At 39.0% G+C, this 12,112-nt stretch overlaps 1 protein-coding gene across 2 annotated transcripts in view; it reads right to left on the bottom strand.

The window, feature by feature from the left end:
- Window positions 1-12,112, bottom strand: part of FBXL4 (F-box and leucine rich repeat protein 4) — a 52,601-nt gene that overhangs the window by 26,343 nt on the left and 14,146 nt on the right. For both annotated transcript variants that reach the window (XM_004580363.3, XM_058660595.1), the window contains exon 4: window positions 10,033-10,277. In XM_004580363.3, the coding sequence (XP_004580420.2) occupies window positions 10,033-10,277 (245 nt within the window). The remainder of the gene's footprint in view (window positions 1-10,032; window positions 10,278-12,112) is intronic.

Here is a 12,112-nt window from a genome sequence, read left to right as displayed (position 1 = left end):
AAGATACAGAATGTTTTATGAGAGCAGGAATCACAGTGTTTATCTTAGTCACAAAGTAATCTAAAGGAAAACGTGAATCTAGAAGCATTTGACTCTGTGAAACTTAACAGCTAGCCAAACTGAACCTTTAAATAGTGCATCCAATATCCCTGTCCAGGTCTCTTCACAAAATTTTGCCCATCAGGGCCACATCAGTAACAGAGCTGGTTAATTTATGCCACATATTTTTTTCCCAAATGAGTTGACAAGCTTACAAATCAACATACAAAACAAAATGGAACTAAATCAAATTACATGTATAAATCAAGAAAGTAGCACCGGATTTCAAGCCCAAAGATGGATTTTTGCCCTCATGCTGCTCGCTGGCAGGGACCTAGGAAGAGGCGTTCTCCCCAAGTCTCTGCATTTCCTCAGCTGGAGCAGCATGAAGTGCAGAACAGGTCTTACCACATAGTCTTGCCATTTTTGATATCAAATATGTGAAGGCAGCTTGTAAAAGTCAAAGCACCCCCCACAAATACTAAAATGTAAGTAAAAACTTGGCCAACTCACACTTAAAAAACATTGAGTTGCTATAAATTTACTTTAAATAGATACTTCAAAAAGTTTGTGGAAAATGGAATTAAAAGTTAAGCTTATTTTATTGTGAGATTTCTTTGAACTCCATGCACAAAAGTGGGGCATCACAGAAGCCGGTGCACCTGTATCCCATATAGGCACCAGTTATATGGGCTCTATTTCTGATCCAGCTCTCTGTTTATGACATGGAAAAGCAGCAGAGGATGCCTCAATTTCTTGGGTCCCTGCACCCATGAGGGAGACCTGCAAGAAGCTCTTGGTTTCTGGCTTAGGATCAATGCAGCTTCAGCTGTTGAAGCCATTTGGGAAGCGAGGTAGAGAACGGAAGATCTCTCTCTCTCCCTCTCTCTCCTTCTTCCTGTAAATCTGCCTTTCAAATAAAAATAAATACATCTTATTTATTGTGATTTTGTGTCACAAAGCTTAGGAAAATGTTATAAAAAAACCTATGTATGGAGGATTATAAAAATTTTTTTTGGGCCCGGCGGCGTGGCCTAGCGGCTAAAGTCCTCGCCTTGAACGCGCAGAGATCCCATATGGGCGCCAGTTCTAATCCCGGCAGCTCCACTTCCCATCCAGTTCCCTGTTTGTGGCCTGGGAAAGCAGTCGAGGACGGCCCAAAGCTTTGGGACAGTGCACCCGCGTGGGAGACCCGGAGGAGGTTCCAGGTTCCCGGCTTCGGATCTGCGCGCATTGGCCCGTTGCGGCTCACTTGGGGAGTGAAACATCAGATGGAAGATCTTCCTCTCTGTCTCTCCTCCTCTCTGTATATCCGGCTTTTCAATAATAATAAATCTTTAAAAAAAAAATTTTTTTTCACATCCAAATAAACTGATCTTTTAATTCCATTTTTCACAGTTCTTGAAGTACCTTCTTGTAAATAATCCAGAAACCCACACATCTTATTTACACCTGGATGCCCATTTGTTCTTAATCCACAGCAGTCTGTTCTGCTCACTGTATTCTACTATTTTAAAGGCTGCACTCATTGACTTCTTTCTCAGTCCATCATTTCAATTATTTGTGACTGTAAAATAGTCACTCCTCATGTGAATCTCTGGGATCTCTTCCAGCCATCTTATTACTGTTTCCTTTGCTAGTTGTTGTTAGCTGATTTCAGTTTTCATTTTATTTGAAAGCAGAGAGATACAGAGATCAACAGAGGTCGTTCTTGTGCAAATTCACCTCCCAAATAAACTCAGTAGTCAGGCTGGGTCAGGCTTAGGTCAGGAGTTGGAAATCCAGCCCAAGTCTCCCACTGCCTTGCAGGATACATATTAGGAAGCTGGATCAGAAGTAGAAGAATTGAACAAGATACTCTGATTGGGATGTAGGCATCCCAGACAGTATCTTAACTGTTGCACCAAATGCCTACCCCATATTAGCTAACGTTTTGTTTGTTTATTTGAGAGACAGACCCACACACAGAGAGAACATACATACACGGACATACACATAGGGAGAGAGAGCAAGAGCGAGCAAGAGAATCTCACATCCACAGGTTCACTCCAAAAATGCCCTCATGGCCAGTGCTGGGCCAAGGCTGAAGTTAGGAATACAAATGCAATGCAGTTTGCAATACATATAAAATTCATTCATTCATTCATCAAATATTTATTCACTGCCTACTATCACCCAGTTGTAGTGTACATGCTGGAGAAATTACAGGGGACAAAACATAGTCCCTGTCTCATGAAGCTTATTTACATTTGGATAAAAGCAGATTATGAATAAAGGAGTAAAACAAACAACAAATCAGAGAATGAAAAGTGCCAAGGAGGAAACACATGAAGGGATTTCAGACAATTCACAGATGGGAACTTTGTAGCACAGTAAGTTAAGCCTATCCCCTGAGACATCCATATCCCAAACTGAAATGTTGGTTCATGTTTTCGCTACTTATGTTTCAGCTCCCCAAAAATGCATCTGACAGGAAGCAGATGATGGTTCAAGCATTTGAGTTTCCACCACTCTTGTAGATGAAGCTATGACTCCTGGCTTTGGCCTCCCTGCCGAGGCTGTTAAAGCCATTTGGGGAATGAACCTGCAGATGGAAGACTTTTTTTTTTTGTCTACCCCTCCTCTCTGTCACTCTGCCTTTCAAGAAGACAAAAGCTTAAAAAAAAAAAAAAAAAGCTCATGGGGCCCGGCGGCATGGCCTAGCAAATAGAGTCCTCGCCTTGAAAGCACCAGGATCCCATATGGGCGCCGGTTCTAATCCCGGCAGCTCCACTTCCCATCCAGCTCCCTGCTTGTGGCCTGGGAAAGCAGTCGAGGACGGCCCAAAGCTTTGGGACCCTGCACCTGTGTGGGAGACCCGGAAGAAGTTCCTGGTTCCCAGTTTTGGATCAGCGCAGTACTGGCCGTTGCGGCTCACTTGGGGAGTGAAACATCGTACGGAAGATCTTCCTTTCTGTCTCTCCTCCTCTCTCTATATCTGACTTTGTAATGAAAATAAATAAATCTTTTTTTAAAAAAGCTCATGGAAAACGGAATTGGAATCAAGGTATATTTACTTCGGTGCAAAATATTAATTTTTAAAGATGTAAGTCTTAGAAGATAACAAAAATGAAATTATGGGAGCAATTAGACATGGCTTTCAATTTTTTTTGCAAGAAACTTATTTCCAATTCTACATTTCCATGGATTTGTAAACATACACTTGTGGAAGCAAGGAAGGGGAATAGAATATGTCAAGGATGGAGGGAGTAGTGAGAGAAGTCCTAATGAGATGGTGAGGAAGACTTACAGGAAGGTAGAGGGGGAGTAAAGTAAACATTGGAGGAAAAGCATTGCATGCAAAGCGAAGGGGATGTGCAAAACAGCTCTTGTGCAGGATAAGTGGGAGTGGGGAACACTTTGAAAGCTGATTTAAGAGGCCCAAAGGCAGGAACAAGGAGAGCAGCCAGGGAGGAGGAACGGGTCATACCAAGTGCTATGACACAGATGGTGGCTTTTGAAGAGATGGAATTCCCACAACCTCCCTGATTTTTGTGTGGAGGGAAGACTGAAGAGAAATGAAGCAAAAACAGGGGGATCACCGTCCTCACCCCAGACACACACATACAGACATCTTGCAATACCAGGGAAGTGAAGATGGTGTATGGGCTCCAGGTGTTACCTTTGATGTGGCTTAAATCCTCAGATTCTGCATCTATTCCAAAGGTGGGTAACATATACTAAATTAATTATGATATCTCCTATGTAACAAACTCTGGTATCATCATGTCCCAATCATTATGTCTGTTAATCACAATTTCCTTACTCACTAATTTTTATACTGACTTGCATAACCTGTATCAAATTCTTTGGTAATTACAACAGTTCCTCGAAGAACCTAGCACTTAGCACGTGTCAGGTATTCAGGAACAAACTAATTTATGGTGACTAAAGACATTTTTCCCTTAATGGGGTCAAAATATTCCCAAGAAATATAATGAAATTAAATTAATCTTCATTTGAATATACACAGTAGTTATGAGATTTTTTTCATTATTCATAAATAATGTAGAAATATATATGGAATTTCAGAGAAGTACAGAATATCCTATTTTGATTGGATAATGTTAAAATTGTTTGCAGACTGAAAAAGTTAAGTGGGTATATTAAATCTCAGAATTAAAAGCCGTAGGCATCTTATCTCCCAACACTGACCATTTGACGAAGCCCTTCTACATTTATTTTTCATATCTAGCTCAGAGTACCTTGATTTCCCTGTTCTCTGTGGTCTCATGACTCAGCTTTCCTTCCAAGGATTACAGAATGCTATCAAAGCAGTCAGGAAGCCAAATGGTAAACAACAGCAGAACTTCTCCAGTTGACTCAATTGGAAAACAAAATAGAAATGAATGATCACTCATATATTTTCCTTCTTACTGTCAGGATTCCAATATTGCATATTTTCTTGACCAATATTCCCATAGCCTACTGACAAGGTCTGTACCATCTGTCTTTCCATAATATCCTTCTTCCCAAGGGGCAGAACACCAGACTCAATTAACTACATACAACTTTCTTTCCCTACCTCTCCTCAAGTAATTTTTATTTTAGTACATAACTACGTGTGCACTTTTATTTTGATAAGCTTTTTACTACTCTTAATTGTGATGATGGTGTCCTGAAAGAAGAACGATAGCGTCTTTGTTTCCTGTAGTCTATTCTTGGTATAGGGTGAATTCTTTTTTTTTGAATTTATTTATTATTTTTAATTCATTAATTACGTTGTATTATGTGACACAGTTTCATAGGTACTTGGATTCTCTCCACCCTTCTATAGGGTGAATTCTTATAAAGTATTACTTTATAGTGATATATTTGTAGGAAGCCGTAACTTCAGACAAACAATCCTGAACCAGCTCCACTGCTGTAAGAATAGGAGTTTTTTCTACATATTATTAGGTGAATTAATTTGTCTAGAATAGTATAAATATGGAACAAGTAATTTTCTAAGTGGTAACTTGTACTATAAAATAATTAAAATTACATGAATGGGCAATTTAATCTGTGTGTATTTCTCACAAAATAAGACATTAACTCTTCCCAAGGTATAAAGGTATGGGGCCCGGCGGCGTGGCCTAGCAGCTAAAGTCCTCGCCTTGAACGCCCCGGGATCCCATATGGGTGCCGGTTCTAATCCCGGCAGCTCCACTTCCCATCCAGCTCCCTGCTTGTGGCCTGGGAAAGCAGTCGAGGACGGCCCAATGCATTGGGACAGTGCACCCGCGTGGGAGACCCGGAGGAGGTTCCAGGTTCCCGGCTTCGGATCTGCGCGCATTGGCCCGTTGCGGCTCACTTGGGGAGTGAGTCATCGGATGGAAGATCTTCCTCTCTGTCTCTCCTCCTCTGTGTATATCTGGCTGTAATAAAGTGAATAAATCTTTAAAAAAAAAAGGTATGGGGAGAATTACATGTAAATATCAATGGCATATGATTCATCTTTTGTTAGCTGATTCTCAAGTTTTGTAAAGAAATGTATTTAAGATATTTTTAAACCCAAATAACCTGGAACATCATTTAAAGCATCTAAACCAAAATAAAACCATGAAATATAACTTCCCAGTAAACTATGCTTAGTACTATCCATCAATGGTAGGAAGAAGGAAAGAGAGTCTTAAAGCTGCCTCTGGGAGTTGACAATCTAAAGAGACAGCCAAATAACATGTACCTAGGCAACTGGATAAGTATATGAATGGGCAATAAGCTCTTTATTTCATGAAAGTATAGCTGTGTGAGATAATATCTAATATAACCTTTGAATCTAGAAACTATCTAATCACATTCCTGAAGAAATACATTCCTAGAACAAGCAGAGTCATTGGGGTAAAAACTCGCCCATATATGAGGCAGAGATCAGGGTGATTCAGCAAATGTTTGAGAAGAAAAGTGGAGTAGAAAAATAAACCCAGCTCGGCTGGGAAATGACAGATATGATTAGGCTTTGAAGCACAAGCAGGCAGAGAAGGCAAGGAATGTCCACGGCTTTAGAGAATTGTGCTATAGAGCAGAATTGTAGTATATGTGATATCAATGAACAATGCTATGCATAGGCAGTACTCAAAGCTGCAAATCACAAATCTGTAGCTACAGAGATTTTAACAACTCTTTAGAAATTTTTAAGTTCTCTTTATTCTAATTTAACCTGTTCCTTTGCTACTCTCAGTGATACAAATTTCCTTAAAAATTCTTTTAAAATTCAGTTAAATAGCTCTTATTTGGAAGAATAGTTTTTAGGTGGGAAAAATAAACTACATCAAACATTTCCTCCATAAACTTGCTCAAGAAGTAGCTCATATCATTGGTGTCTAGTTTTAAAATGTGCTTTTCTTCTTTAAAGTATTATAAATAAGTCTTCTTCACAGTAATGAACATAAATAGACCCTACTTATTCATAGATTATTCATTAATAATCAAGCCATGAATATTTATTGTTTATTCTGGGAATGCTGCCTACGAGCCATAATGACTATCAATTCAGCAGTCAAGTCAAGGGGGCCAATAGCAATCAGCAGGCAAAACTCCAGCATGTGTTGTTCAAAGAGAATCTCTTGTGAGTTAAACTTTTTATTTTCTCAACAGGGGCAGAGACTACACTTAAAGGCATGCTATCAAGATTTATGGCTTCATTGCCTGAAATGTTGGGAAGTAAGAACTGAACATTATGTCTGCACTTCTGTGATTACTCAAATCCCCACAGCAACTAACCTGGGTAAACTGAAAATAGAGAAATCGCTGATGAGATAGTAGATGGAAGCTTTGCAAAGAAAAATTCTTATCCATAACCAGCCTAAGATTCAAAGATTATTATTGCTAGGTTTTCTGCTTACATGCTAGAATTAGTCTCACAGAAAGCTTTTAAAAACCAGTTTAATGGCTGACATTGTAGTTCAGAGAATAAAGCCTTCACCTGCTATGCCAGCATTCCACATGGTTGGTGGTTCATGTCCTGCCTGCTCCACTTGGATTCAGCTCCCTGCTAACTGGGAAAAACAGCGCAAGATGGTCTGAGTGTCTGGGCCCCTACCATCCACACAGGAACTTCAGGTGAACTGATGAAGCGTTTGGTTCCTGGTTCGGCTTGACCCAACAGTGCATACTGAAGCCAGTTGGGAAATGAACCAACGGACAAAAGATCCCTGTTTCCTCTTCTTTCTTTCTCCCTCTCTGTCCCTCTCCCCTCTTCTCCGTAACTCTGATTTTCAGATAAACATTTTAAATATTTATTTAATATTATCTTTACTAATCATTGTCATGATCATATGAAGCACTTTGCCAAAGCCAGATTTCAGCCATTCATTTCCAATGTTTTCTTTAGTATCCAAAGTATTACCATCCTATGATTTTATTTACAAAATTATATAAAGGATATGTTGATAGCTAATGTTACACTATTATCTTCCCTAAAGGCTGAAAGCAGGAACTATATCATATATCTGATATATTTCTTTGCTCAATAACACTCACTATGTTTTACATACAAAGTGTGAAAACAGTGTATTCCTAATAGTGGAAAACATGAGGGAGACATTGATAAGGGCAATCAAAACATCCTATTCGCCCTTGCAATGTAAGCTATCACTTACTGACACCACTTGTTCAATTGGATCTCAAATTCAGTTAGCTAGTTTCTGATGTGATTGTATATACTCTAAATAGAGTTGTCATTAGCTTTCATTCTTGCTCCCATTGGCAGACAGGAAAATTTGTAGGTGAAACTGGCATGTCTGGATCAAGGAGAATTAGAAAGAACTATGTTGTGGGTGAGGCTCAGAAAACAATACCCTCAAAAAAACTGATCCAGTGTGCAGACAGTTGTCAGTTAATATGACAGCATCCCACATCAGAGCACGAATTCCCATCTCAGATGCTCCACTTTCAATCCTGCTCCCTACTAATGTGCCTAGGAAAGCAGCAGCAGATACTTGGGTCCTTACACTCACATCAGAGACTCAGATGGAGTCCCTGGAGTCCTTGCTGTCAGCCTTACCTAGTTTTAGAGTTGCACCCATTTGGGGAACGAACTAGCAAATCGAAGATCTCTTTTGCTCTTCTCGCTGACCCTTTCTGCCACTCTGCCTTCCAAATAAATAAAATCTATGAAAACAAAATCAATACCTCAACTACAGTACTCTGGCATGCTGAGTCCGCTGCACAAGGTGCTGGAGAGCCTCAGAAGCAGTCTGGGCCAACATCTCTCTGACTATCTTCTGCCCTCCTGGCTCTTGGTCCCCATCCTTCTCTGAAACAAGTTACAGTCAGCAGAATTCCACTTTTCCAAGTCAGGTCACAGATACTAGAACAAGTCAGAAGGTCTAAGAGCATTTACAACAAGCTTCCCCTACTTATCTAAAGGCTGGTCATAAAGAGGTTTGTGGACCTAGCTTTGTCCAAGAGGAGGTCATAAGATCTTCATCAGACTTTCTTTCTAGAAAGACCTTGAACCAGATCCAGAAATGCCACCATAAAGAGGCAAAGAAAGCCTCAATGGAGAGGCCTTGCTAGGCTTCCTTTTTTTTTAAGAAAGGTTTCCCACTTTGTCTATTATGAATACACCACACCATTTTTGGCCCAGTTACTTCAGTTACTTCATCAAACTTCAGCATGATGGTTTCCCTTGCATCAATGAACCTTTGTTCTTAGAACTGCTGTATCATGTGAAAACATGATTACATACATTTCTTAGGCTTTTCTCTTATTAATCTGTCTGCAGTTATGGGGATGTCAGAGATGGATGGCCTTTCTGATGAGGAAGAAAGGAATCATGCCCTTTCTGCTACTCATTGTGTTCCACTGAACTACTGTCAAATGTCTAGCAATGGATCCCATCCCCTAGTTCAATTTCTGACAGAAAAGAAACTCAGTGCATCTAGGGTTTCAACATGTGTTCTAGGTTAATTCTGTTTGGGTTTGTTTTTAATATTTATGCACAAACTACCAATGTTGGTATCTTGAACATACCACTATTACAAACATTATGACTTCACCCAAATTTATTATCAAATATTTACTTCTAGAATTACATCATTTAATAACTTGAATCAAAAGGAAATAAGATTCCATACATAAATTTCTAATTCATACACTACTATTCAAGAATCAGTCTACTGGGGATATGTATAACTATAGCTAAAGTTCATTCCTGGTCTTCAAAAGCAGGATAAAAGAGTATAAATACGTCAATGAAAAATAACAGATTATTTCACCAAAGTTTTTGCTTCTTTGTTATTTAGCTTCATAGGAATGAGATTTTATGTAACATAAAATGAGATCATCACCAAAGTTAAATAAAAACACCTGTTTGCATCATAAGAAAAATTACTGTGGCATTACTAAATGAACATGCACTTGTGTAAGCTTTCAAATGTCTAACAGGTGACATTTAATGGTAAGAAAACTAAATGCTTAAATAGAAAGGAGCAGAAACACCTGGGCAGGTCTGCCAAGTGTGGTCGTCTATTTAGCATGCAATTGCATTTTCAACATAATTAGTTTAAATGAGCTTCTAAATTTGGGTGATGTATTGCACATGTAATTAAGATTAAATTTAAAATGTTCTATAATAAATTGTTTTCCATTTATGACAAATCACATTAGAGAGGTAGATTTTGATTTGGAAATAGTTTTTAAAATGCGTTAATCACCTGTGCTGAAAATGAGAAAGAAAAAAAAGGAGTTCTGTTGAAAGTCACTTGAGATTTAAAAAATGTGAAGCAAAGCTTTAAGCATCCTTTTTTTATTATTATTATGAACTTCAGCTAAATAGTACAACTTACTCATTTTTCTAAACAGCAGTATTCTGAACATGACGTGATACAGAAAATGCTTCTCTTTTTATTTTTGTGAGATATAGAGTATTTATGTTTGAAATTATATACTGAAGAACAAGTACAGCATGCTGGTGAGAAAACAGAAAACAAAACAAAACAAAACCAAACCTCACCAAGGCTTTGCACTAACCTGCTAAATCCTGCAACAGAAATGAAGCCCCTGTTGCCAGTCCAAGATAAATTAAGCCACTGGACGAGAATGCATCGAGCCTGTAGAAATTCTAAAGAGCTGTCATTTACTTTTGCCCAGTATGGTTGCAGATTGAGGTGGATGTACTGCAGAGGATCACAGCAATGCTGGTGCAGTAGTTTGCAAGTCTGTGCTAATCTACACAGGTCTGGTAGTGTAAGATGATTCAGAATCAGTTGAATGAGCTACACGAAACAGAGAAACCAAAATCATTAAGAGTGAAAAAGAGAATTACTTTATAAAGCATGTGTATAATGTGGTCTAACAAAAAACAACAGCCATATATTTTATAACAGTATTTTCACATAGTAAATAAAATCCCAATGTGTTAAAAAATACTTAATATGAAATTATTTTTCAAAACTCAAAAAATATACTCAGCTCATCTTGACTATCCACTTTCTTTAGATACAAAGATGCAATTGGATAACTGTTAATGACTAAACACTAAACAACTGCATGCCAGACGACAGTGACAGGAAAGAAATGGCTCCCCGTCCGAGTGCTCCCAGTGCAGCAGGGATTAAATGGTGAGCACAGTGATACATCTTACAAGTCTCGACAGTGGCACAGGATGCTGCTAGAGCCCACACAACACACAATTCTAACTTCAAAGGTGAAAAGTGTTTGTGTGAGAAGACTTGGTTTTAAAAACGTGAGGGGCAAAGCAGCTGAGGAGAGTCTAATGGTGACGACTGGGTGACACTCTCTGGACTTGTGTTTTGGGAAGATCACTGCAGGTAGTGATATTGAAGAGCGCAAGTGGGAGATTACACAGGGGTAATACAGAGTTCCAGGAAAGAGAAGGGGCTATGTAAGGTGGCAGGCACTGATGACAGAGTAGTAAACAGATGCAAAAAATTAGGAAGGTAGTATCAAAAAGATGTTTGTCTCTAAAGTTATCTCCCTGACATAATCCACAGTTTTTCCTTTTAAATATTTATTTATTTACCTGAAAGTCAGAATTACAGAGGGAGGGATGGAAGCAGAGTGAGAAAGGGAGGGAGAGAGGGAAAGAGGGGGAAGGAGAGAGAATCTTTACCTGCTATGCCACAATACCAACTCCTTATTTTTTCTTCTTTTAAAAGCTGTGTTTTATTTTTAAATATGCTTACAGCTTTTTTTTTGAACCTGAATTTATTTATTGGTATATCATTTGTTTACCATTTACTGGCTATAATTACCAAGTCTTAAGAACAATCTAAACACATTAACATTTGACAGCATTTTAACACCTGGATATTAGACAGCATCCCATTAGAATATGAATACAGCTTTCATTCACCACAGAAAATACTTTAATTTTCTCCCCAAACTTAAGGAGTTACACTGGATTTGAATTGAAGCAAATAAAGGCCAAGTTAAAATACAAAGAGACAGTTTTCACTTGTTGAGGGCAGAAACCAATGCACACACTGTCACTAAACATCTGTCACATGGAGCCTTTCAAGTTCCTAACAAGAGTCTGCGAGGCCAGATCCTTGTGCCTTTGCTTTGCTCTTTCCTTTTCATCCCTCTGTCTTTGCCTCCAACCTTTGTCCACCTTTGGTACATCCACATCAGGTACTGCCCAAGCCAGTCCACAAGGCTTTCTGTTTCTCTTAATTTCAGTCTCTCCTCCATGGCATCTTTTTCATCTGTCAGCTCACATTCCATTAACTCTTGGCAATGTTCGGGCATTAGTACAGTTGTTATTTCTTTAACATCCTTCATGAAAGCATTATCATCTAGTTTGAGAATTCTTTAACGTGCTGAGCTCTTTTGGAACATTCTTTGTTCTTTTTCGGAATGCATCTTCCTTTTCCACTTATCCTGAAGCTTTTAGCCATTCTTTACTTTGAGGATCAAGGTTAATCTTAGCAAGGAGGACTCTATTCTTCAGAGTTTGGGGATGCCAGAGAGCTGCCACCAAGACCTGGCAGGGCCCTCACCTTGTACAGCAGCCTGCAACCCCCAAACAGAGGACATACTTGGCCCAAGAGACAAAATCCTCCAAAAGCCCCAATTTGTATAGCTCACT

The sequence above is a fragment of the Ochotona princeps genome, chromosome 1 (assembly GCF_030435755.1).
Source record: "Ochotona princeps isolate mOchPri1 chromosome 1, mOchPri1.hap1, whole genome shotgun sequence".
Lineage (NCBI taxonomy): Eukaryota > Metazoa > Chordata > Mammalia > Lagomorpha > Ochotonidae > Ochotona > Ochotona princeps.
The sequence above is the reverse complement of the archived record's forward strand: the minus strand, read 5'-3'. Positions and strand labels throughout refer to the sequence as shown.